This window comes from Lagopus leucura, unplaced genomic scaffold, assembly GCF_019238085.1.
Source record: "Lagopus leucura isolate 7727_CA_CO unplaced genomic scaffold, USGS_WTPT01 Super-Scaffold_73, whole genome shotgun sequence".
Classification (NCBI taxonomy): domain Eukaryota; kingdom Metazoa; phylum Chordata; class Aves; order Galliformes; family Phasianidae; genus Lagopus; species Lagopus leucura.
The window spans coordinates 11,569,553-11,596,939 of NW_024962252.1; the positions used below are offsets into that span (position 1 = coordinate 11,569,553).

At 36.3% G+C, this 27,387-nt stretch overlaps 1 protein-coding gene across 2 annotated transcripts in view; it reads left to right on the forward strand.

Annotated features, from left to right (window-relative positions):
• The window catches only part of PXDN (peroxidasin), a 76,119-nt gene that overhangs the window by 35,395 nt on the left and 13,337 nt on the right, over positions 1–27,387 (forward strand). For both annotated transcript variants that reach the window (XM_042890120.1, XM_042890128.1), the window contains 15 exons: positions 3,340–3,411; positions 3,891–3,962; positions 5,662–5,831; positions 7,024–7,141; positions 9,196–9,365; positions 9,771–10,043; positions 11,319–11,435; positions 12,562–12,720; positions 14,218–14,330; positions 14,629–14,785; positions 17,124–17,232; positions 17,663–17,820; positions 20,465–21,968; positions 22,784–22,918; positions 25,783–25,991. In XM_042890120.1, the coding sequence (XP_042746054.1) occupies positions 3,340–3,411; positions 3,891–3,962; positions 5,662–5,831; positions 7,024–7,141; positions 9,196–9,365; positions 9,771–10,043; positions 11,319–11,435; positions 12,562–12,720; positions 14,218–14,330; positions 14,629–14,785; positions 17,124–17,232; positions 17,663–17,820; positions 20,465–21,968; positions 22,784–22,918; positions 25,783–25,991 (3,536 nt within the window). The remainder of the gene's footprint in view (positions 1–3,339; positions 3,412–3,890; positions 3,963–5,661; positions 5,832–7,023; positions 7,142–9,195; positions 9,366–9,770; positions 10,044–11,318; positions 11,436–12,561; positions 12,721–14,217; positions 14,331–14,628; positions 14,786–17,123; positions 17,233–17,662; positions 17,821–20,464; positions 21,969–22,783; positions 22,919–25,782; positions 25,992–27,387) is intronic.

A 27,387-nucleotide genomic window follows, 5' to 3' on the forward strand; every position in this document is an offset into this window, starting at 1 on the left:
GCATCTTGTTCCAGTATTTTATATCATTATTGTAATATCTAATCTTAATCTCTTATTATGCTATGGAAGATAGGATTCAAAATTCTTTCCTGTGAAAGAGGACAGGGCACAACCTGTCAACACAACCCGCAACCACAGACTTGGCACAGAATGGGTAGAAGACTGTAGAGGAAAAGGACTTGGGGGCGTTGGTTGTTACTCAGCTGAACATGAGACAGCGATGTGCTCAGATGGCCAAAAAGAAAATGGCATCTTGGTTTGTATCAGAAATACTGTTGCCAGCAGGAGCAGGTAGATGGCTCAGCTCTGGTGAGGCCACTCCTAAAAGTAGTCTGTTCACTTTTGGGCCCCTTACTACAGGAAAGACAACAAAGCCCTGTAGCGTGTCTAGAGAAAGGCTGGTGAGAGGTCTGGAGCACAAATCTTACAAGGAATGTCTGAAGTAATTGAGGCTGTTTAATCTGGGGAGGAGAAAGCTCAGGGAAGACCTTACAGCCCTCTACAACTACCAGAAAGGAGGTTGTGGCAAGATGGGGATCAGTCTCTTGTCCAGGTTAAGAGTGATAGGATGAGAGGCAATAGCCTCAAGTTGTGCCATGGGAGGTTCAGGTTGGATATTAGGAAAAACTTCTCTGAAAGATTGGTTAGACACTGGAATAGGCTGCCCAGGGAGATGATTGAGTTTCTGTCCTCCAAGGCATGGAAACATGTAGATGAGGTACTAAGGGACATGGGTTAGTGGATAACATTGGTGGTAGGTGAATGATCGGGCTAGATGATCGTAGAGGTCTTTTCCAACCATAATGATTCTATGATTCTGTGAAAACGTGACGCATGTTTAACATCTGATTCTGTTCGCAAGTAGCCTGAGAAATTGGTCAGAACTCTTTTTTTGAGGTCACAATTTAAGAACCTGCCCAGCTACTTCATTGTGTGAAACGCCTGAGAACATTTGTAAGCTGGGTACCTTAATTAATTAATTAATTAATTAATTAAGTACTCCTGCAGTCAGCATGGTTTCTGATAATGTAAAGTTGACTGTTACAAAGTACTTCAGTGCCTGGATTGCTGCAATTGTATCTGCAATATCTGAGGATATGAATAAGGCAAGGTTTACAAAAGAATTGTTGTTTTAGTTAAACTGATTCATTTTATTTGAAGAAATAGATAACTTTTCAGACACAAAACATATTTTTTTCATCTTAAATTATTGGAGACTGGAATACTGAACAGCAGCTAGGAGCAGTTGCTTTGTATTTAATGAAATATGCATCTTTTCAGCCATCCAAAAGAAGTGTCCTTTTTTTTTCTGTATTTGCTGAAATCATCTCCAATCTAGGGACCTGGGAAAGGGACTGTGCTTCAGTGTGCCTTTTCCCCCCAACCTTATTTGTTGTAGTAAGAGATACTACCTGAACATAGCAATCTTGCCTTGTCATTGCCAGAGAAATATGAGAAGCATGTGGGAAGGTTATTTTATTGAGTAGGTAAGAAGGTACTGGGACTTGTGGATAATAAAAATGGAAAGAATTACCGATGTTAAAAATAATAAAAAAAAGAATTCCTGCTTGCTGCATAAGATGAAATGGTGGATGTAATTTTTTATTTTTATATTTTTATCCAATAGCAAAGCTGTTTTGGAAGAGGGCACACCGCTGTTATTGTCTAGCTGTGAGCAGATTGGGTGTGGAGAACAGTGCCTGAGGAGGGTTAAACACTGACCCCACTCCACTAACCCTTCCTTGGGGCTGGGTCTCGCTGAGAGCTTTCTGCTGTTCACTGTGGAATTGGATGAAATGCATTCGAGATATCTGTTTAAGTTAGGGGAAGCTGGCCAGCATTTTCAAAAATAGTCTGTAGACTGATAGGCAGAAGCTTATTACTCATTTTGTGCTTCCTAATGCAAACAGGATCAGAATCTGTTCTCATTATGATCTGTGGCTGTGGGCATGCTTGACGCTCTGATGCGCCTGATCACTTCTGTATAGTTTATTGATTTTCCTTTCCTCCTTTCCTCCTTTCCTCCTTTCCTCCTTTCTTCCTTTCTTCCTTTCTTCCTTTCTTTCTTTCTTTCTCCCATGATCTCCATTCATTGCTGCCTGGCCTCGCTTACGCTCTGGCTGTACTCTGGGGAGCTGGGCAGCTGCCAGCCACGTGCCTGGCGTCTGTGCCCCATGCATCCTCCTGTGCTTGCAGATCAAGCACTCGCAGCCACCTCCGCTGGAGCTTGCAGGCCCTGCAGGAGCTCCCATGGCCTTCTTCCTATAATTCGTGCCATGGGATTGATATTACTATTTTTTTTTTTTCAGCAAATTTGTCAGTCAGAGATTTTCTCTGTTTTGAAATGATGAGCTTTTTTCATTCTTCAGCCCGTGGTGATGTTCCTGAGTTTGTTAGAGGTAGCAGGAAATTTTGAGAGGATACATATGAATATAATTGGGATCCAAAGTCTATAAACACTTTCGCAGTTTTCACAATTCCTTCAGTTCCCTTTTGTTCTCTCCTCCCCAAAGCAGTGGGATACCTACACAACACAGTCAGGGCTGGCATGAACCTGCCATTGGCCCTTATGAATAGCCCATTGTTACACCAGTTGCAGATTAATAATCTGGTTAATTGCCCTGTTCCATTAGACTCCTTCAGAGTTACAGGGTTAACTGTATAGTTGCTGCAAAGTATTAATATCTTACATGAGTATCAGCAGTGTATCAAACAGCACAGCTGTGTTAGTTAACTGTACACCAGTTGCTGGGAAACCTTTTGTCTAGGAGTGAGTCAGTCAAAATAATTTCTTTTCTTACAATTTTTTTTTTTTTTTTTTTTTGCTTTTTGAGATTTGGGAGATATCTAATAACTTTAAATGGCAGGATTCATGGACTAGCACAGGTTATTTCTCAGCATCTTTTGAAATTTTCACTTACTGTGATGAAAATGAAAACAGTTACATGCTAAAAATGTTATTCTGCAGGAAAGTAAATGTTTTTAAAACAACTTGTAACACTGTAAATTTGATAATTTTCTTTTTTACACGTGTACTCATTCAAGGATGCACACTATTGAAAGCTAGGTTTGGCAAAGTAATTCTTAAAGTAGTGTCTCCAAAAACCTCCGAAGTAAATGCCTGAACAATTTTTTTGCACGCATATCTGCATACAATGTGTAGTGGTCTGTAGATCCTCCTTGTTTGTCACATCCTGTATTTCTCAGAATCAAGTACAGAATCCAGATTTCAGAAGAAATTTAAGCTGCTATGTCATGACCATCATTTAGGTGTGTAAACCAAGTTTAAGCAGTAAAAAAATGTTTCAGCATTTCTCTTTTTGTTTAACGTATTTTCAGGTATCTGCACTTTAATCAAATAGAAACATTGGATCCTGAGTCCTTTACCCATCTTCCAAAACTTGAAAGGCTGTAAGTTTGTTTATCTTGGGGTAAGATATGGAAGAGTCAGCTTGCTTCTTTGTTTGATTATTTTTTTTTTTTTTTCTGAATTTTAACTGTTAAGTAGCTTTTGCCAAGAACACCTTGTGCAGGCTGACCTTAGGAACATTGCCTGTGTTATATTTTTCTGTTGCAAAACTATTCGTCAAAGTAGTAGTGATTGATATTTGGCCTAAATAAATGCTGTGAATGGGGAAGATTTATATTTTGAACTCCCTTCTTTTTTTGGCTGATTTATTATTATGTTGCTTTTTTTTCCTATATGGACACACCAAATACACCTTAGAAGCTATCCAAAAAATTAGTAGCCAATGTTAATGAAAAAGATTATTTTTAAAATAATAATTGTAAGACTGCTTTCTCTTAAACTACTTTCAGAGTAATGTAGACAAAATGCATATATATCAAAATCTGAAATATTTTGTGCATATTTCTCTGCTTTTTAACAGATTTTTACACAACAACAGAATAGCTCATTTGATTCCTGGAACATTTAGTCACTTAGAATCTATGAAGAGACTGTAAGTAAATTAAACTGTTAAAGTGTATCTCATCTTGCAGTGTCAAGTCTTTTCATTCAGTATTATAAACTTCAAATTAGTTTTTTTACTGTGCTCCAGTTGCTTCCTTACACAGAGACAATTGTTTCATATCCTACCATCTTTAATGACCGACTAAGTCTTTTTGTTTGTTTCCTGTCTTCAAGTTATTTGTGGGCATATGATCATGTTCACCATCAGTCCTTCGTCATCTAGACTAAATGATATACACAGCTCTTCTTTCTTTTTCTTCCTTGTCTGTGCCTTACTAGGTGATCCTTTTATGTTATCCCTGACTATTAGATTATTTCAAGTGCTTTGTTTAACTGTTTTTCTTATCTGATTATAAATAATGTCTGTTGAAAGATGCTCAGAGATGCGAGAATGTAATTATCACTTTCAAAACCCAGTTCCTCTTGAAATGCCATTCACATAGAAAATTAGAGGCCTCTTAGTCCCTCAGGAGCACATCAAATTTTGGCTTAATCTTGACAGAATGCCTATTCTTAGCATCACCTAAGGCAGACATTTTGAAAAAAAACATAACCTTTTGTTGGGAAGACCACTGAGATGGGCTGTGCTAGACAAACTCATCGGCCAAAAGAGATCACAAGGGAAATAATAAGATGATGTTACTGCGGCGCTGCTACATTAGGGCCATTGAGCCTGTTCTGAAACCACACTTTTAACTACAGAGGAGAGGTGGAATAAAGTAAATTTTGATGATGTGTCCACCTTCCTGGAGTAGTCGCTTCACTTGTATAGTGCTTGAGGTCCTGAGCAAACAAAAAAGGGGTGTTTCTTCATATAAAATAAAGGGTTCTTTTGATAGTGGCCAGTACTGGGATGGTGCACTGGGCTGGATTGACTTGCTCTCTTCTGAGCTGTTAACAGCTTATCCCTAAGGCATTTGTAAGGCAGGTTGTAGAATGGTTTTCTTTGTTTTTTGTCTGTTTATCACAGAGCAGCAAGGAATACAGAGTATCTGAGCATTTGAACTACAGGTTAAAAAAAAAAAAAAAAAAAGAGAGAGAGAGAGAGAGAAAGTCTCCCAAAGCCACACCAAACTAAAGTTATTTTGCCGTGCAACTTTTTTTCATTAATATATAGAAACATTTAATACTACAGATTTCTGTACTTAATGCTTCTTTTTTTCTACAGGGCTTTACCCTAGAAAGTGCAGTGTTCCACATAGTAACTGAAAGTCTGCCAGATTTATGGGTTCTCATTATAGGCAGGTGTGTTAGGAGGTTACTGACCCACTAAACTCAGTGAAAGCTTAGCCCTTAAATAAAACTGTGGCTCTTTGTGTCAGTTGCCTGATCAGCAAAATGGGAAGTTGTAAAACTGTCAAGTTAACTGTGAGGTTACTGCAGTAACAAGTAATAAACAGAAACAATGTGGGGAGAATGATGTATGTTCCTTTTGTAAGCAAAGTTTGCATAATTTCTAAATAAATTCAGATTTTTTTGCATTGATTGTTGGGGTTAGAAGAGAGATGTTGTATGTATGCTTGTTAGGTTGAACACAGGCCTACCCCTATTGTAGAAATAATACATGTTTTTGTAATAAAGACTGCCAGAATGCATATAAGCTAAGTGACAACCATCTGTATCTGAGTCTGCCCTTTGTAAATAGTTTGAGATTGCTAACAAGAATTGTGGCTGCTTGTTCCATGCAGGCGTTTAGATTCAAATGCTCTTCACTGTGACTGTGAAATCCTTTGGCTGGCAGAGCTGCTGAAGACATATGTGGAGTCAGGCAATGCTCAGGCAGCTGCTACCTGCGAATACCCACGCAGGATCCAGGGGCGGTCTGTGGCCACGATAACACCAGAGGAACTGAACTGTGGTGGGTTTGCTGCTTTGTCCTTACTTCTTCAGCATATTGAACATAGCCAGACTGCGTTTTGTTGGTTAGAATTTGCTCTTCAGTTCCCTTCAGTAATACTGACCGCTTTGAGTTAACAGTGCCAATTTCCAGAAATCCCTCTGTGTTCCTTCACTGTTTTTTGTCTGCTTCTGGCAGTATTGGTCATTTTTACCCTTAGACTGCATTTACTGAAACAAGTATATTCACATTTGAAATTTGGTATAGAGAAATTTAATGTGATTATTCAGAAGGATATTACTTTTCATTTGATGTTTCAGATGTGATTGTCAGCCTACGTCTTTTAATGTTGTTGGTGTTATATGTTTCCTTTTTCATGGGGGAGAGTAAATAAAGAGAACAAACATTGTCGTTCCTGATTTCTAAGAATTTGTTGTTAAAACTTCTGTTAACTGTGTTGTGTTAGGTTAGGGTTTTCCTTTACTCTTCTGTATGTATAGGTTGTACACAGGCAGTGAAACCCTCTGTCACTACAGGATTACTGCACACCCAGGGCTTAGCTCCCTTTTTGAAACTGAAATGAAGGTTTCTTGCCAGGTGATGAGCATTAGCCTGTGAAGATATAATTAAATTGCCCTTTTGTTTGTATGTTGGGTACAATTCTGATGGGAAGAATTATGACTGTTGGTGTCTGCAAGGTTCTTGAATAATATAGCAAAAGGGGGTTTAATGTGAGAATAATTCATATGGCATCGTCCCAGCTTTCTGCACATCTAAGAAGCCAGAAGAGGGAAAATGCAGGAAACAAGCTGGACAAATTATTCTGTAAGAGGTAGGCTTAGGTACTGATACTTATCTAAAGGAAGTTATTTTAAATGGCACTTGTGCTTGCTGCTTTAAAGTTTGTTCTTCATAAACAAATTGAGCCTTTGTTCAAATAAATAGAACAGCTACTTTAGAGCCTGACACAAATTTGCACAATCCATTTCCAGTCTGATTAAAGTTCCTATGAAACAATGGAGGTCAGAAAGGCAGCAGTCACTTTTAGATAGGTAAAAATGAGTTTAATCCTGATTAAGCTCATAAATGTTTAATCTTTTTTTCTTTCTTTCACATTTGTGAAAAATATTTTTCAATAAAATTTTTTTTTTTACCATTCTTTAGTAGTTTTGGAACAAGTAAGGGATCCTTATACATTTCATTTTTGATACAGAGAGGCCAAGAATTACATCAGAGCCTCAGGATGTGGATGTTACCTCAGGGAATACAGTGTACTTCACTTGCAGAGCTGAAGGCAATCCTAAACCAGAAATTATTTGGCTTCGAAACAAGTAAGTTCAAAAAAGGAAGAGAGAAACTTGATGCAAGTATGTTTGTGTGTGTACATTGCTGGGTGCATGACCAAACACATTACTTCTAACATTTGGAATAGTAACAGCAGAAACATATTCTAATAAAAAGTAGCATGTGGAGCAATAATGGCCTGGATCTGTTTTATTAGTAATTCCAAACTCTTAAGAGCTGATAATTTTAGAAAGTGATTATAATGAGTAAACTTTTCAACTGTAGTTATATAGTTGCTCTCAACTGTAAAACTTTAAATCACTTGAAAGTAAGTAGCAGACAATCCAACAGGATCACGTTGCATGTGCAGTTGGTAAGCTTAGCTAGTGTTTGAATGTGCAGCTTAGATCTGTTTACATCGTGTTTTGAGGCTGAATGATCGTTGCTTTTACACAGGTTTTTAGAAGAGATGGTCTTTGAATAGCAGCTCCAAAGCAGGAAGATTTTCTCTGAGGTGTAGCTTCATCCCAGAAGAGGGAAGATTCCCCAGGCCAATAGATGGAGGGTGGGCACATGCGTACATCACAGGATTGTAGGTTAATTCTTGTGGAAGGGAGCCTCTGCAGGTCTCTAGTGCAGACTTCTGCTCCAGGCAAGATCAGCTGTGGGAACATCTCAAGTTGCTAAGGGCTTTATTTGATTGGATCTTAAAATCCTCCAAGGGTGGACGTAGCCCAAACTCTCTGGGCAACCTGCTTGAATGTTTCTTCTTGCAGCTTGAGAGCATAGGGTCTATAAAAGCATGTGCATCTCCTGAGGGCCCCTGGGCTGGCCTATCTGCCCAAGCTCTGCCCAGGCGATGTCTTGTTTTATCAGAGCCAGGCATAGCAGTGCAGAACCAGCCACATGGCAACACTCACACCTACGTGAATTTACAGTGCACAGGTGATTTGTGAGTTGTTAATTCCCTTAAACAAATGGAGAACTTAATCTGGAAAACAGATTCCTCCACAGTTCATCTTAATAAGTGAGCCATTTTAGTTTGTTAGTTTCTGATAAAATGGAACGAGGTGGAGTCGTAGTTCTGCAACAGTCTGCTCCAGATGAAACAAGGGTACAGCGTTTATGGAGTATGTAAAGAGCAGAGCATTAAACTTGGATGGTATAATTATTTCATTAAAATTTTCTTTGGCTCATGAATTTATTATAATAAACAAAGAAAACATGTATTTGGAATACACATATGAAAGAGTTTTAAGAAGAAATTTGAGCTTGGGGTGTGGGATTATTGACTCTGGCTTGTTTCCTGGCTGCAAGAATGAGAGCAAAGCTTTCTGCAAGGTAGTTGAATATGGCAAGATTACAGTCAAAAGGCGTTAACCTGTTGAGTGGCTGTTGAATGTTGTATAGATCAGCAGTTGGTCTTGGTTTTGTACACAAGGAATGAGCTCTTCATCCTTCCTCTGTGCTTTCTTCATTGTGTAGCGAGGGATGGAGTGAGAGACAGTTCCTTCAATACAATATTCCTACTGTACTAAGATCATATCAAGAAACGTTGCAGCCATGACAGCCTGATGTGCTGATCTTGACTTACATCTCAAGCCAGTGCAAATTGCAGTCAGGTTCATAAGTGCTCCTTGAGCAATCCAGAGGAAGGCTGGCACCAAGATGGTCTTATATAACGAGTCCTCTTCATAGTAGAACATATTTTGATTATTAAATTTACCTAGTGTACTTCCAGAAGAAACATTTGAAATTGTTTTGCCACTTAGAAAAGTCTGTATCCTCAAAAGAGAATTAGACAAGTTATGGTTTTTTGTCCCCTTTTTTTTTTTTTCCCCACATAAGCTTTTACTCATAAAAATATTTTGGCTTTTCATTTTGAAGATATAGTGCTTGCAGGAAAAAAAAAAAAAAAAAGGATTATTTTTAGATTTTCCTCTGCTTTTTCTCTTCAGGAGAAAACTAAACGTTCTATTTTATTTAATGCAGTAAAAAATTTTTTTCCAAGTTATTTTGGTTAATATAGTTTTTTATTATTTGGCAGTTTTCTGTGCTTCTGATTTAAAGGTTTAACTCCAGCAGATTCTTTTCTTCACAGTAATGAGCTCATTATGAAAGAAGATTCTCGTCTAAACTTGCTAGATGATGGCACATTAATGATTCAAAATACTCAAGAAACTGACCAGGGCATTTACCAGTGCATGGCAAAAAACGTAGCTGGAGAAGTGAAAACTCAGGAAGTTACTCTCAGATATTTTGGATCACCAGGTAAACATTTAAACAGATAACTATTTGATTATAGGACTGCTAAAAACAAGATCATAAGGTTGCTAAAAATAGGATTTTTAAAAATAAGAATTTCTTGTTTCTTGTATATTCTTGACATGCAGAATTCTTTTGCTCGGGTCAAGTACCAAATTAATGTGCAGAACTGCATGGTTCATAATTGTTACACAGGGATTTAAAGAAAAACAAAAAACAAACACAAACAAAAAGTTTAGGATTAAAGCATGCAGTGTTTGCACCAAGTTTAGTAGTACTTTGGAACAGAGACATCAACAACAACAACAAAAAAAAATTCCACAAACTATTGTAATATTTGGCCAAATCAATTCTCTCAGTTGGAATTCATATTTAGGCATTTTCTCACAGATTCTGGTTGTTTTCTCACAGCCAGGCCAAGTTTTGTGATTCACCCGCAGAATACAGAGGTTTTAGTTGGAGAAAGTGTCACTTTGGAGTGCAGTGCAACTGGGCACCCTCAGCCACAAATTACATGGACCAAAGGTGACAGAACACCTTTACCCAGTGACCCTCGCATCACGATAACTCCATCAGGAGGACTTTACATACAAAATGTCAAGCAGGAAGACAGTGGCGAGTACACCTGTTTTGCAACTAACAGCGTAGGTAACATCCATGCGACTGCGTACATCATAGTCCAAGGTGAGTAAAATTAAACAGAGTGACATGCTGTAAAACATATTATGAAGAGTATATAATAGCAAATTGTATGGTTTTCTTTGTTTTTTTCTTTCTTCTTTTTTTTTTTTTTTTTTTTTTTTCTGAATGACCAGAACCAAGCTGAAACCATAAGGGTTTTTTTTTCTTTCAATTACACTAGTCCACAGGAATGTTGCTCTTGTTTCGCCAAGATTAAGATATTATACACTAAATCTCTGGCAGTGAAGTTTCATTGATTATTCACAGAAGTTAGCATTTGTGTTTTGAAATGTTTACAGTTTAGTTGGTTACAGTTTGTTTTGTTGGGTTTTTTTTTTTGTGTGTGTGTTTTTGAATGTCTAGCTCATGGAGGACCAAATTTTTTTCTATGACAATTAACAATCCTAGAGATCAGTATTTATGCCTGGAGCACTAGAAAAAGAGTTTTAAATCTAGTTCCATATCAATTCCTTCTGTGACCCCTGAGTGAATGTGGGTACATTCTGCTGATGTTCGTGGAAACAACTACTCTTCCAGCTGAGGCATTAGCAAAGCTTTTCTATCAAGAGCAGGATATCAGAAAACTTTGTTCTGTACACGCAAGTGGAGAATATATTTTTTCAAAAGTTTTGATGCTGAAATCTTTATTTGCAAAATGTTCTGATTAACAAATTAATTTCTATCTTCATGTTGAGACATGACAAACCATTCAGGTTGCACACGGTTGGTTAATGAGCTCAGTTTTTAAAGCTATGCAGAACCATCTGTCCACGTGGTTTGTTCATTTATCATTCACCAGTGGATAATTGTGTTTTGAGAGCTGAACGAATTCCTTCTCACACTGATAATGCCACGATATTATTGCAGAAACTGGCCTGCACTTCACTCTCTATTTTCCTTCTGAGTAAAGGCAAGCGAAAACAGCTAAGGAGACTTTAGACCACATTGCATTTTCTCCATAGTTTGTATGAGGAGTTTTTGAAAGACAGAAAAGGAGGGTAACCCAGGAACACTCTGATTCTTTAAACCTACCGTACATCTTTGGATCTGTGGCAGTAGCTCTCAGAGGCCTTCACTGATGCCAGGACACAGTGTGATGGGATGTTCCTGTTGCATAAGACATTGCCTTTAACTTTCATCCCTAAATTGCTTATAATGTGAAATGGTCCCATTGGCAACACACTTCCCACCCTTATGAGCCTTTCATGTCACACAGAAAATTGTACATAATTTCAGAGAGTTATGCATTTTTCAGCTCTCGTTTTTTTTCTTCTGTAGCTCTGCCTCAATTTACTGTCACCCCTCAAGACAAAACCGTGATTGAAGGGCAAACAGTTGATTTCCCTTGTGAAGCACAAGGCTATCCACAGCCTGTTATTGCTTGGACTAAAGGAGGTAAGTTTGTTCTGGTTGTACTTTTAATCTGCTAGAATAGAATTTGGAATCACTAATGAATTGAAGGGAAATGTGTGTATTTGTTCAGATTTGTTCAATCTCTGAAGGAAACAGAGTTCACATCTCCCTTCTTTAGCTAGAAAAAGCAAAATATCCAGCAAAAGCTAGTTGCCCAAGAGTTCTTCAGTAGAAAGGACTCAGTAAAATATATGCCTTCGTAACAGATTTCTGCAAAAATATGTTTATGAAATGTGAGACAAAACACATGCAGCAATACTGCCAATTCACAACAGAAGAAATTAAGAAGTCTGTCATTGACTGGAGATCTAAAGTATGGTGGGATGCACTGTCTTCACAAACCAGACCAATCCAGGCTGCCATCAGTACAATTTTTGTCCACCACATTTCTGTCAGAGTAAGTGCAGTAAGTCCAGTACAGTGGGAAGAAATACTGTAGTGGATGTTGTAAGTAGAAGTAGATGTGCCAGTTCTATGAAATGAAGTAGCTTTAGCAGGAAAAGCAACTTGTAAGGAATTTTGAATTATGATAGATAAAGCAGATTTCTAACACACTGGAACATTTTGATTCTGATAATGTTCCTGTTTCTCCCTCTGCCAAAGTTGTTCTAATCAATTGAGATGTCCAGAAAGGAAGAAGAGGGTACAGACACTGCTGTGCCTTTCATTTCCTTTGTGTTGTATTACATTATATTCCTTTTCCAGACCTGTGGGTGGTTATTGGTTCTCTAGATGTCCTAGGCAGATGAGGTGAATTGTGACTGTCTTACATGTAACAATAGGAAATTATCATTAATACCAAAAGGCATTCTTCATTCTGTTCTTTGGTTAGGATGAAAAAAAAAAAAATTATGTTGCTTGGATGAAAGTACTTGTATCACAAAAAGTGACAGAGGAGAAATCAGAATTATGATTTTGTGTATTTATATATTTCTTGAATTTGTATTCTGTGATTTAAAGCTTTCAGAAGTTGTTTCTTTTTAAGAGACTTCTTTTTGTTTCCAGTGTTTTATCATATATAAAATCTTCCAGATTTCCCTTTTACTGGAACAAAGAGACTTTGTTCTCTACTGTTATAAATAGCAAATGGTATTGCTCTGTATTTCAGGAGGCCAGTTGTCTGTTGACAGAAGACATTTAGTCCTATCTTCTGGTACCTTGAGAATTTCCAGAGTTGCTCTGCATGACCAAGGACAGTATGAATGCCAAGCTGTCAACATCATTGGATCTCAAAGGATTGTTGTATACCTGACTGTACAGCCAAGAGGTACATTCTCCACATTAAAATATATTGTGTTTGTATTATTATTTTCTTTTTCTAAAATGAAGGCATAGTATGTCATACATGTGAATACGAAATAGGTTTATCTTACTTTAGAATTAAAAAGTTTTTTAAGCAGATCTTAAATAACACTTGGGGTTTATCAGAACTTTTGCTGAATATTACAATGAATGTACAATGCTGGGTTTGAACCGTAAGGTGTCTTACTAGGTCTTAAAAATGGAATGTGTGGGTCAGTGTGCCCAGATGGGCTTCATTTAAAATCACCTGGAGAATACATAACCTTACAATTAAGCATGACGTTTTTTGATATGAGCTTGTTAGAATGGGACTGTATCTTTTATTATTTAGAAAACTTGCTGTTCTGGTTGTTGCCCATAATTCACATTTCTCATCATTATTTCTGAGCACATCTATCTTTAGCTTGCAAGTAGTTTTTAATAAATAGCATATAGGGAGGCTTTATAGGATCTGAGAATAATGTTGTTCCTTTAGAGCAATCTGTCTGTGAAAGAGGTTTATCTGATTTACCGATTTTTTTGGTTTTTGTTTTTTTAATAAAAAGAATGGAGATTTATTTTGTAGATGGCTGTATTCCTATGCTTGTGAAAGTATTTTGTTTTGAAAATGTTTACTCATTCCATGAGCAAGTTAGACTAAATTCTAAAATGCCTCTCCGCTGCTTACTAACGAAAATAATGAAAACATCATGTTAAATTACCAGAATGACCTTTACAATGAAGCACCACCCCTTATACCCAAAATATTAACATAGAAAAAATCCACCATTTTCGTCTGCCTTTCTTAGTAAGCTACTTCCACAATTTGTTAGGATCATATTAATATTTATAATCAAAAGATAGTAGATACAATACTGAATGCTACATCCTGAAATTGAAGCTCTCCATAGATTAATTGTAGTAATATTTTTAATTATGTAGAATAAGATAAAACCTTTTTTTTTTCCAGGCTTCTAGCAAAGGGGCTTTTCAACTCAGGAATGTCTAGTCAGTGGTCACTATGGCTAATTTTGTATTAATGATCAAAGACTGTCAGAGTTGAGTGAGTTCTGGAAAGTACTTTTTCTGTAAAAGAAAATTCTCTGTTGTTGCTATTTAAAATTTAAAACTTCAAAAATTTTGACAGAAGTTGATGGCAAATTTCACATCATTCTGCTGATTTTGTTCTGAGTTCGTTATTCACAGGTGGTTTTTTTCAGAGCTATTAACTTAAGGATCTTAGTGTTTTTGGCAATTACTTGCCTGTTTGGTAAGAAGCTACGTGTATGTAAAACATCAGCCTAAGGAGATACTAAGAACAAGGAGTGTTATCTTTAAGGCATAGATAGAAGCAATTAAAACTTGCATACAGAATAGGATTGTAGATTAAGAAATGTTGGGTAACCGAAACAAACAGTGCTGATTTTTTTCAGATCATCATTTGTACAAGTAACTTACCAATGTGTCTTTTTTGTTTTTCTAGTGACTCCTGTATTTGCCAGTGTTCCTAGTGACATGACAGTAGAAGTTGGCACAAATGTGCAGATCCCATGCAGTGCTCAAGGAGAGCCAGAGCCAGTAATTACATGGAATAAGGTAATAGAGCACCAGTAATATGGGCATTCAACAACCTGTATATTTCAATAATAATTCTTGTGAATATCAGTTAGTATTCCCCCTTTCATTGACATAGCAATAAAAGCATTAAAGTAACAAAACTCACTGTAATGCTCAGTTGTTTTAGACTGTTAAAGCTTCAGCCAAGACGTGTTTTGGTAATTTTTTGGTAGCCCAATGCTTTGAGGAAAAAGAGAAAAAAAAAAAAAAAAAAAAATCAGGTTTGAAAACAAGGAGTGAATATGCCAGCATAACAAAACACTGTGCTTTGCTGCAGGATGGAGTTCAGGTAACTGAGAGTGGAAAATTTCATGTTAGTCCGGAGGGATATCTTACCATACGTGATGTTGGAACTGCTGATGAAGGTCGATATGAATGCGTTGCCCGGAATACCATAGGATACTCCTCTGTTAGTATGGTACTTAGCGTTAATGGTAAGGTTTATGAGTTGGTCAGTGGTATGAACTAGATAATTACTTTTATAATAATTGTCTAATTTGTAAGATGCAAAAAGTTCATCAAATGCTGAATTTTTAATTTCTCTTGTGGACCTCTCATTTTTATTCCCATTTAACTCAGGCAGCCATCTGTACAGACATAAGATAGAAATACGTCAGCCAAAATGTCTCTGGAACATAGGCTTGAAAACAAACAACATTCTGGGCTCCGGTTAATTATGCTTCTTTCCTCTTGAGTTATGATTTGGACCTGTTAAAATTTTCTGGTTGAATACGTAGTCTAATCTTTTGAGATAACTTAACAAGAACTCCTGTGGCATTTTTCAAGAGGCACTTAAAGCTATTATTTGAAGACGGGGCTGCAACCACTGTGAAATAATTCAGTAAAGTAGTAAAGTTGTAATGCTCTTGAGAATGAAAAGGAGAAAACAGAAAAAAAAATGCAGAAAATATGATTTCATTCTAATTTTTTGGAAGTAATAATGGCAAATTACTGCATTAAGTTTAAGGCATGCTGGGAGTAGATGATGTTTTTGTTTCTTAAAAATCAATTGATAGGCTTTAACAAGCAAATTGCCATTTTTCTCTTCCTCTCAGAAAAGTAAGGCTTGAAAGGCTTGTATGGAGCTTTGACTTTTAATATTTATTGGCCTATAAAGCAAGCTACTGTCAACAGAAAGATCAAACAAAAATAAAGTACTGTATAGTTAACATTTGACTAAGGTTTATGATTCAGCCTGCATGTGCTGTTAATCAAAAAGATAGCTCTGCAGAACACATACCTAAGGTGAACACTGAGATTACTTCTATTGCAGGCAGCTTGGAGGAGAAAACCAGCTAGTTTTCTTGTATCTATCTTGGTGAAGTCCTAAGATGATTCAGGGTACACAAACACTCTCCAAAACAACTCAAACAAGGGTATTAAAAGCTGTAAATGATATTACATCATTATTATCAATAATAATATATCTCTATAGCTGCTACAGCAGTTGATAATTAGCATAGATCAAGGTTTATTCTAGGCATTGTGATCAGCCCATTTTTAGTGCACAGAGTATGTCAGTCACCCAAGGCAGCTGGCCTGAGGGCAGATCAAGGGGCTCCAGTAATACAGTAATACAGAGCCAGGTGCCTTTTATTTGACTATATTGATGGTTGAATTTGATTGCCCTTGTCCAGGCTCTGAAGCTCATGTAGACACAACCTAAGCTGCCAGTAATGAAGGAATAATGAAATATTGCCCAGAAAAGAGAAAAAAATGTCATTAAAAGCTTGTAAACAACAGTTTTTATATCCGCTGATTTTGTACATCTGCTGACTCTTATTCCAGTGTTTTTGCTTTGGACTTTTCCCCTACTTTTACCCTTCTTCCTGTGTGGCTTTTCCAATCTAAACATACTGTGGAAATTGTTAGCTGTTACCCCTGGATCTGGTAGTTCTTGGGTTAGACTGAAAGGAAGGTTATTGGCCTTAGATGTTGTACAAACATTCAGTTGCAATTGAGCATGGCATGAAAAGGCCTGTGCTTTACTGTTCTGGTACTATGAAGAGTTGTAAAAGCCCTGAAGTATGTGATTTTTAACATAAATTACTTAGCTTAATAATACTAAAACTGGAAACAAAGTAGTAATCAAAAGAAATAAAATGAATTACCAGGATGAATTCAGGAGTAAAGAGCTGTGTTAGTTTAGCGTAGCTGTAAAGGGAAAATACGCAAATCTGTATTTTTCCTTTTCATTTTTTCCAATTTGATTTTATTTGTTTTCATGAAATCTCTATATTTATGTGATCTATGTGTTTTAAAAGGCAAAATTAATTCTATTAAGTAACATTCCTTTTAACCTCCTACATTCTTGCATTGAATTCAGCCATTTATTCAGTACTAATTGGATTCAAAGGGAAAACTTGATATTATTTAATTGGATATAGATCATGTTCTTCATATCAACACTGGAAAGCTGGTAATACACTACAATCAAAAGGAACTTTTTGTTCATTTTTACTTACATTTGTAGGACTTACTAATGAGCAGCTAAACCCCTTACATGTTTATCCTCACATTATTTTTAGAATTATAAATAAGATGACTTTTAAATTTGTGTTAACTATTATTTTAGCTTAATTTTTCTCTTCTGTAATATGTTTTGTTAGAACTCGAAAGCAGTTAAGAATTTTATATTCGGACAAACTAATGCTTAAAGAACAGGGGTTTACTTTGTACAACTGAAATGATGTCGTGTCTAGACTCTTTTATGGAAGTATCTTTTTGTGTGGGGTCATTTTTGCAATAACATGTGAATTCCTCTTTCTGTAGTCCCTAATGTCAGCCGAAATGGAGATCCTTTTGTACAAACATCAATTGTGGAAGCAATTGCAACTGTTGACAGAGCAATAAATTCAACGCGTACACATCTGTTTGACAGGTATCCCCTTCTTTTTGACGGATAAATCAAAATTAAAGTATATACTAGAAGAAATAAAACATTCAGTAAGCAAGAAGCCATTTTATTATTATTATAATGAATGTTAACGTGGGATTATTTCTGGGAATAGTAGTAGTTCAGCATGGAAGGATTCCTTCTATGAAATACTAAGTAGCAAAAATCAAATTTTTGTCTGTTGATCTCTCTATTCAATGCAGTAGTTTTTCTAGGGGCACAGTGTGTTATAATAGGCTAACAACTCTTTATTTCCATATTCTTTTATTAAATATATATGCATTTGTTTTTGTTTGCCTTCCATTTTGAGATGAGTAACCAAGGTATGTTTTAATCATGTTGAAATTTTACTGTACGTAGTGTTGTTTTACAACTCCTTTGTATACTTACTATTCTTTTTCAAATTATCTATTAGTCGTCCTCGTTCTCCAAATGATTTGCTAGCCTTATTTCGATACCCAAGGGATCCATACACTGTTGAGCAAGCAAGAGCTGGGGAAATATTTGAAAGAACATTACAGCTTATCCAAGATCATGTACAGGATGGTCTAATGGTTGACCTGAATGGAACAAGTCAGTATTCTTTCCTTATTTTTCTGTGATGGAGTGTATTTGCCTTCTTAAGTCATTAATGGTTCAAAGAGAGATTGCCAGAGTCTGGGTCCAATTGCAGAACCCTTATATTGACATCAGTGACTTCACAAAACTTTACTAGAAATACATTTATCTATTCAGTCGTTGGTTTGCACACTGCTACAATATGGTGAAACTCAATTTGATTTGATTGAGCTCTCCTAGTAGAATGTTTCTACTTTTCCTCATGTAGACATATTAAAATTTCATTTTAATGAAATGGGTGTAAAATTCATGTTCAGATTCTTCTCCTAATCTTATTCGATATTCTGGAAGTGCCTAATGCATCATGTTTGCTAGCTGCTTATGTGCTAATTCATTAGGATCACTGTTTTATTGCAAAACAGATTTATCTGTTATGTATTGAAAAGGATCAGTAATTTATTACTATTTTTTTAAGTAGATACATTTGGTGTCATCATTCACAACAAAGGGGCTATAACAAGAAGAGTGTATATTCTTTACAAAACAAGGTTTCTACATGTACCACCATAGTATTCAAAGAATTATTTGCAATTCATTCTTTAAGTAATGTGTCAAACTAAGCTGTATAACTCAGATCTCACATAGTGAGAAATACCTTTTTGCTGCTTTTTATAAACACCAAAAAAATTTGGTATTTAATATTTCGACTTTTTAGATATTGAACTCCAAGTTCAAATTCATGAAGTCCAGTTGGAGCGCATACAACTACTGTGTGTAAATGTGTGTGGATAGGCTTGAGACACAGGACTGAAGCATTTGGAAATAATGACAGAGTTTTAGGAGAGCTTTTGAGACTTCAGACACAGCCAAAAGCTACACTGAAAATCTAGAGGAAATATTTTTACTTATTATATTTCTTTTGATGTTTATAATTGAGTATTTATTGTAACTTCCGAAAACTTTAACTCTGACTGACCCTGAACTATGCAAGTATTTATAAGACCAAAGACTGCAGGCTTTGTGTTATGCTGTAAATGTGATAGTAAAAGAAGCTTGTTACTCATTATTAGAGCTGAATAAATAATTTGTGATAAAATTAACCACAAAAACTTATATAAAATTATGTGTTTTATAAGAGCAACATGATCTAATTTGCTTCTCTGATTAGATGCATATGCAAACATATTAAATACAAAACTCACGCAGCGCAGTACAGCAGTAAGGATAGTTGAAAACTAATGTGTGAGAATACCTTAGCTGCTTTTCATTAGAATTTGTAATAGAAGAAATCAATCACTTAAGCCTTATAAAAAATTAGCATTAACACATGTAAACACAAGTTAATGAACACAAATTCAGGCAACTTTCTGAGATATTTCAAATTCTGTTCACAAGCAGAGCTTATTTTTCAGCCAAACAAAATCTATAAGAATATAGCTTATAGGGAAACCTGAATGCTAGAACAAATCTGTTGTCTTTTAAAAAGTCTAATGCTTAGATCTTAATACTCAAATTTGTCCATATTTGGTTTTATTTCCAAATGCAGAACCCAGTGAAAGATGTTATTTAGCACTTTTACCTGGGGAACAGTTGAAAAACTTGACAATTTCATATTTGGAGACTTTTTTGTAAAATCTTGGAATATACCAAGGAAAAATGGTGGAGCCAAATTCTCTTCCTCAGTGCCAGACAGTGTAACAAGGGGAATGGCCACAAATCACTGCTCTGGAAGTTCTGATTGGATTTTAGGATACTTTCTCACCAGAAAGTCAATGCAGTACTGGAACAAAGAGGCTGAAGAGTCTCAGTCAGTGGAGTGTTCAAGACAACTAGACAGCTGAGCTGATCCAATCCTGGAGACTTCCTTGCTTCAAGCAGGAGCCATCAAATCTAACCCCTAGTTGAAATGTCGCCACCCACTGGAACGTGAAGCAGTATTAAGGTTCCAGATGTGAGTGGTGTGGATCCAAGAGGAAACCTGTGCCAACTGTTACGCAAGCACTAATTTTTCTTTGCAGTGAAATACTGTGAGTAATGTGAATGCAGATTACTCCACACTTGTCTTACAGATCACTCTTCTGTTTAGTTAAATTGTTAAATTTAGTTAAATTGTGGTGATTTGCCTCTGTACTTTCTATTCTTTGTTCGTCTTGCAGCACTACAGCTTTTACTGTGATAAGCAATATGTTCACTGAATTATGGGGGGTTGGACTCAATGATCTCTGGAGGTCCCTTCCAACCCCTACGATTCTGTGATTCTGTGATTATCAAATCTTAAAAGGGAAAATTTCAAAAGCTAAATAAGTTGCTGAGTTTTCTATGAGTTTTTACTACCGTGAGGAATTTTTTTTCCATTCTCGGTATGAGGCTGTTATTTCTGAAAATATCTATGCTTTTTTAGATGACCAAATAAGAAATAAACTCTTTTTCTGAAAGTTCTACTTGAATTGTCCTTTTACATAATCCTTTCCTGATTTAATAGATGTTCCTCAAATGAGTGAATAGTGCATTATATATACATTATTTGACTGTTCTTTTTTAAATGATAATCATATTGAAAATACAGTATAAAAAGTAACATTCTAAACAAATGCATGATCTTTGGGAACCATGAGTCTACAAAGTCTTTGATTTTCTTTCTTCTCTCTTCTGGTTTCAGGTTATCACTATAATGACCTTGTATCCCCACAGTACTTGAATCTGATAGCTAATCTCTCGGGCTGTACAGCTCATCGACGAGTGAACAATTGCTCAGATATGTGCTTTCACCAGAAGTACAGGACACATGATGGAACATGCAACAATCTGCAGCATCCCATGTGGGGCGCTTCTCTGACAGCCTTTGAACGTCTGTTAAAGTCGGTCTACGAAAATGGATTTAATTTGCCTCGGGGAATTGAACCCAAGAGACTTTCTAATGGATATGCACTCCCAATGCCTCGCTTGGTTTCAACTACTCTGATTGGAACTGAAACCATAACCCCAGATGAGCAGTACACTCACATGCTCATGCAGTGGGGTCAGTTTCTCGACCATGACCTTGATCTCACCGTTGCTGCCTTAAGTGAGGCGAGATTTTCAGATGGTCAGCACTGCAGTTCAGTTTGCACAAATGATCCTCCATGCTTTTCAATAATGATACCGCCAAACGATCCCAGAGTCAGAAATGGTGCACGCTGCATGTTTTTTGTACGCTCCAGTCCAGTTTGTGGAAGTGGCATGACATCTCTCCTGATGAATTCTGTATACCCACGAGAACAGATTAACCAGCTGACTTCATATATTGATGCATCCAATGTATATGGCAGTTCAGATCATGAAGCTCTGGAAATCAGAGACTTGGCAAGTCAAAGGGGTCTTCTGAGACAGGGCATTGTACAAAGATCTGGCAAGCCCCTTCTTCCATTTGCTACTGGCCCACCAACAGAATGTATGAGGGATGAAAATGAGAGCCCCATTCCCTGTTTTTTAGCTGGTGATCAGCGTTCTAATGAACAGCTGGGTCTTACCAGTATCCACACATTGTGGTTTAGAGAACACAACAGAATTGCCACAGAGCTACTGAAACTCAATCCACACTGGGATGGTGACACAATATATCATGAAACACGCAAAATTGTTGGTGCAGAAATGCAACACATAACATTTAGCCACTGGCTACCTAAGATCTTTGGAGAGGTAGGCATGAAGATGCTTGGCGAATATAAAGGTTATGATCCCAGTGTTAATTCTGGCATAACTAATGAGTTTGCAACTGCCGCTTTTAGGTTTGGTCACACACTCATTAATCCTTTTCTGTATCGACTGGATGAAAACTTTGAACCTATTCCACAAGGCCATCTACCTCTTCATAAGGCATTCTTCTCTCCATTTCGGATTGTAAATGAAGGAGGCATTGATCCACTTCTAAGGGGATTGTTTGGTGTTGCTGGTAAGATGCGTGTCCCATCACAATTGCTCAATACAGAGTTAACAGAAAGACTCTTCTCCATGGCACGTACTGTGGCTTTAGATCTGGCAGCTATGAATATTCAGAGAGGCAGAGATCATGGAATTCCTCCCTACCATGATTTTAGAGTTTACTGTAATCTTTCTTCAGCTCAGACTTTTGAAGATCTGAAAAATGAAATTAAGAATCCTGAAATCAGGGAAAAACTCAGCAGGTGAGCCTGAGGTGAAGAAAAACAATCAATTATCTAAATGTGCATGTGAAATTAAATGCTAAATGTCTTATTTGGGAGAAAGTATTTGTTAAGAAAGGTGTAAAGAGATTTTTTTTTTAAGAAACATCAATCTGTATCAGGAAATGAGGAAATTTCCCACATGTAATTAGTTTCTCCACTTCTAGATTTTGATGAGCAATACGAAGTTGCATACATTCATAAAAGTATTAATTTGAAACATCTGTTTTTATAAATGTTGCTAAATATGAATGTTGTTTTAATGCAAGTTCATGCACAGTTCTATGCAATCAGGAAACAGGAACTAATCTAAAACAGGAATATAATTAATTGTATATGCACTGTGTTTTCATGTATGCATTCTTCATCACAAGCGATCTGTGCTCCTTTAGCTGTGTCAACAAGTGAAAATAAGTCTTCAGCTATCTTCCATCCCAACCTTATTTACACAAAACCAGAGACTAGGCTAGAGTGAAAACATACAGAAGGGCAAGAAACATTTATTAGGCATCAAAAGAAAGCTGCTAGAATAAAGGAAATTGTGGGATAGACTCCCATATCTCCATGCTCTTATTTGTATGCACAACCTACATTGCAGGATTTCTTGTAGGTACACCACAAGTTCTTCACAAAAGATGTAGCACCAACACAGTCATTTTTTACTTTATGTTACCCGTATATTTTCCCTTTACTTTTATGGCATACCGTTTTTGTGTGTGGAGGTTTGTTGTGGTTTTGTTTTGTTTTAATAAATGGATAATGTTTAATGATAAATATTTGTATTTTTCTTTTTATAGGTTGTATGGCTCCCCCCTGAACATAGACCTATTTCCTGCTTTAATGGTAGAAGATTTAGTTCCAGGAAGCCGACTGGGACCAACTTTGATGTGTCTGTTAAGCACCCAGTTTAGGCGTATCAGGGATGGAGACAGGTAAATTGAAATACTATGGAAACTAGAGGTAATTTTAAATTGAGGGTGCTTAAAAGCAGTTGGAATGTTCTGTTTCAAGATTAATCTGCATTTATTATTTTCATTTGAAAGATGAAGAGAACAGGTTCAAAATATTATTAAAAGCTGTGATGAATTTGCTTTTACATCTGTTACTTTTTATGGTGAACATGCCATACTGAGTTTCAAAAAGTACCACTGCCAACAGATTCTGATTAATTATGGGTCACTCTTGATCTTCCCTTTACCAGTTACTGAAATCACTTACCTTTCTGCAAAGTGGATATTATTCATCTGCTTTCATTGATATTTAATAATTTTATTGACAAAGAAATTGCAATAACTAAGACACTTGCACTATCTCTGCTATTAAGCTTGGGTTGAGAAAGTACTGTTCTGTGCATCTGACTCCAGTGTGTTTTTCAATATAAGCAGTATATGCACCTAAAGTACATTTAAAACAGACAGGTTGTCTCTAAGAGCACAATTTGATAATTTTTCTGAAAGTACTTTGTGTGCATACTATGAGCAGTTTCTCATTCTCAGTTTCTACAGTGCCAAGAATAAGAAAAAAAAAATCACTGCTATTGTTACAACAGCTAGAATTCTTCTGAGCAGTTTCAGCATACCGGTTTGGAATTTGAAAGTCAATATTTTCCTCATTTTAACACTGCGACCTAGAATCCTGCTTTTATTCTTCATGAGGGTCAAAAGACTTGTACTGGTTAATTCCATCCTAGTGAAAGAGACATAGAGGAAAAATGTAGGGAATTAGATTTGATTCACTTTATCTAATGTTAATTGATTTATACACGTTATGCAGTTGTTACTTAGGGTAACAACAGATATAAACACCTTTTTATTTTTCTAGAAAATAATACATGTTTTTTCGTACATATATATATTTTTTTTTGTACAGCAACTTTCTTACATCAAATCTGTTTAAACATTAAACTGTGAAACATAAAAATCTCATGCCTGGAGGCAAAGAAAATAAAAGGAAACATATGTAATATGTATTCCAGATAGCTGGTGATAAGTTCCTATATGTATCACAACAGGAAAATGGTATTGCTTTTTTTCTTTTGTGCGACTGTACATTTTTTTCAGCAAAATATTTTTCTCCCCAGAGACAGAAAGATTTAGGAATTATAGGAAAACACTGAATATTTAGGGAATGGGATTCTGCTGTCCAAAGAATACAAATGTTTTGAAGCAGCATGCCAGAAAATAGTAAAATATTATTAGACATAATGAAAGCAACTCTCTCTTCTTTGAAAAGCATTTATAATGGGCAGAGGATCAAAGCTTTTAGCACCATGCAAAATATATTTGCCCGTGCAGGGAAAAGGAGTGATGTTTGAAGTGAGCCTAACTTCATATCGAGATGGAAATTTCATAATCTGTTTTTCTGATTCTAGTGCTTGGAATTACATTGGCGACTGCCCAGTGCCTTATGAAAATGGTAAAATAAGTAGGCAAAATGAAATTTGTTGAGCATTCTTCTAGGTCTAGCATAAAATAAGCTTGATGTAAAATTCAACATTAAAGAGCCTCCTACTTATTTTTTATCACGGTTGATGAAAAAAGTACCAATTTAGATTGGTATCTTCACAGGTTTGTGAAGATAAACAAAATCACAGTGAGTGATTCTTACATGTTAGAGTAGTGTAAAATCATTCCAAATCCCAGACAGCGGCTTAAAATGTTTTCTTTCAGAAGGCTGGCTTCTTTCTCATAGTAATGTATTATTTATGTTTTGTATTCATAAAAGGCTTTTGGCCCTTTATGAATGAAAATCAAAATACATTATTCTAAGCCACAGCACTTCCCTCTTGAATCTCATGAATTACCTGAGCATATATTAACAAGACCCTAAGTTGATATGGTCATCTGAATGAATTCAAAGAAAAAATATCTTGACTAAAATTAATAATCTGTTATCTTAATCATAAAATATGTATAGATTAGCTGTTCTCTAATCTGTTCACCAATTCTGTCAAATTATTTTAATATCCCTAAGAAAGTTGTCTGGAGAAATAATTTGTATTTTAAAGCTCTACCTTTATAGAACCTTAATTTTGGTAGTCTAATACCAATTTTTATGTCCTAAGATACTCAAGACATCAAAATACAACAAGGTGTCAAAGGTGCTGTTAATGACTTAAGGCCCTTTCAGAGTTTCAGCCCAACACTACCTTGGGTGAAATTGATGCCTTTAGGCATCTGGATCGCACCCTCAGACACAATGTATCTGGGCTCCTCAATATGAAAAGGATGTTGATGTCCTTGATAGCATTCAGAGGAGGACAACAAATACACGCCCTGTGAAGAGAGGCTGAGGATGCTTGGGTTGCCCAGTCTGAAGAAGAGGAGGCTAAGAGATGACTTCACTGCTCTCTGCCATTCCCTGAGGAGGGGAAGCAGAGGGAGGTGCCAGGCTCTGCTTCTGGGAACTAATGGCAGAATGGGAATGGCACAGAGCTGCACCACAAGAGGGTCACACATATTAGGAAAAATTTCTTTATTCTGAGGGTGGTCAAAGACTAGAGCAGGCTTCCTAGAGAAGTGGTTGGTGCTCCATGCCTGTAAGAGTTCAAGAAGAATTTGGACAGTGCCTTCAATTAATATGCTTTAACATTTGGTTACCCCTGGTCAGGCAGGTCAGGCAGCTGAAGTTGATCTTCAGTCCCTTCCGACTGAACTGTTGTATTCTAAAGTAAAGATGTCTGAGATTATGTTCTATAAAAACGCTCATTTACTTTTTAATACAGTATTGCAAGTTTTCTGGAAAAATACATGTTTTGATTTTTCACTAGCAAACCTGTTTTTGTGTGAGATTACAGGTTATGGTATGAGAACCCGGGTGTGTTCACGCCTGCTCAGCTCACTCAGATCAAGCAGACATCTCTTGCCAGAGTTCTGTGTGACAATGGTGACAACATAACCAGAGTGCAACATGATGTCTTTAAGGTGGCTGAATTCCCTTATGGATACAGCAGCTGTGAAGATATTCCTAAACTGGATCTCAGGATGTGGCAAGATTGCTGTGAAGGTCAGTAGTGTCTTTTTAACTGCTTCGGTAAAATGTAATTATCCCCAAGGACAGAGAGTTCTCTGTTAAATACTTCAGAATTTAAGGCAACATGTAAAGAAGGGTTCTGTCTAGTATGAATTTACCATGAGAGCAAACTCATGACTTTAGAAGTGAGATGGAAAAAAAATGCTACTGTAAGATGTTGCAAAATTTAGCTGTTAAGCTGATAATTATTTTGTCTTGCCTGGTAAACAACACTGAAAAACAGACTCCTAGATAAGAAAAATCTTCACTGGAAGATTTAGTCCAAAATGCTGGATATCTGTGTGAGATGGGGAGAATAAGATACTTCAGATTTTGATGAAATCATGTATATTTTTTCACTGGGTATCGTGTCATGAAGGTTGTGTCCTAATTTTCACAAAGTTATTCAATTTTTTAAGCAATTCCTTTCCTAGGTTTGCCCTTCCTAAACTGATGATAATAGCTTATAAACCACTAGATATTCTTGAGTTTGTCATTTTACCAACACAGCACAAAGTCTTTCAGTATCACTTCAAAACAATCCTCATATATACCAGAGGTATAAAGAAAAAATCAATTACCGTTCTTCAAATGCTTTACCATAAGCAAATAAATTATGTTCTACCAGTTCAGAATAAGTTCACATTTCCAGGGTTCATGCAATTTGGCACACATTTTCACAAATACATTAATTACATCAATTTGGAAAACTTGTAAAGCTGATTAATTATGTGTTGATTCTCTAAATGTTATGTTATCACTGAGCCTGGTAAAGCAGTTGTTATCTTTGGAAAGTCTTAAGACTATAGAGCCATTCAACAGCCTAGCTTGTATTTTCATTCAAGAATGTTACTACCACAGTAATACTGGACTGAGTACAGTTTCACAACTGCCAGGCAAAAGAGAAGGTAAATTACTGTCTTTAAAAAATTGCCTATTTGTGTTCCCTTCTTTTGAATTTTTTCAAGTCTGTGCAGAGGTTAATGAAGAAAAAAAGTATTCATGGCTTGAACTCCTTTCTTGTGTGGATGAATGGGTGTAATGTTTTCTACAGGAATCTAGTGCTAGGCAGTTCAGTTTTAATATTTCATTCTGTGGTACTGGAGACTCAGCACTCATCTGAAGTGAAGTTCATACACAACATAGATTCAGGAAAAGCATTTAAGTTTAATACATTGTTTATTTGAATTTATTACTTTTTTTTCTCTTTTTAGAATAAAAGTATTTAAGCAATATTCTTTCTCCACATTTAAAATATTTCTCATCATTTTATAAATAAAATTATCCTAAATTCTGCTAAGTTAAAAATTAGAATAGAGACTCCAATGTCATTGCACTTTATGTGTATTTAAGAGGTGACCCGTACATTCAGCTGTTTTACTTAGGTTAA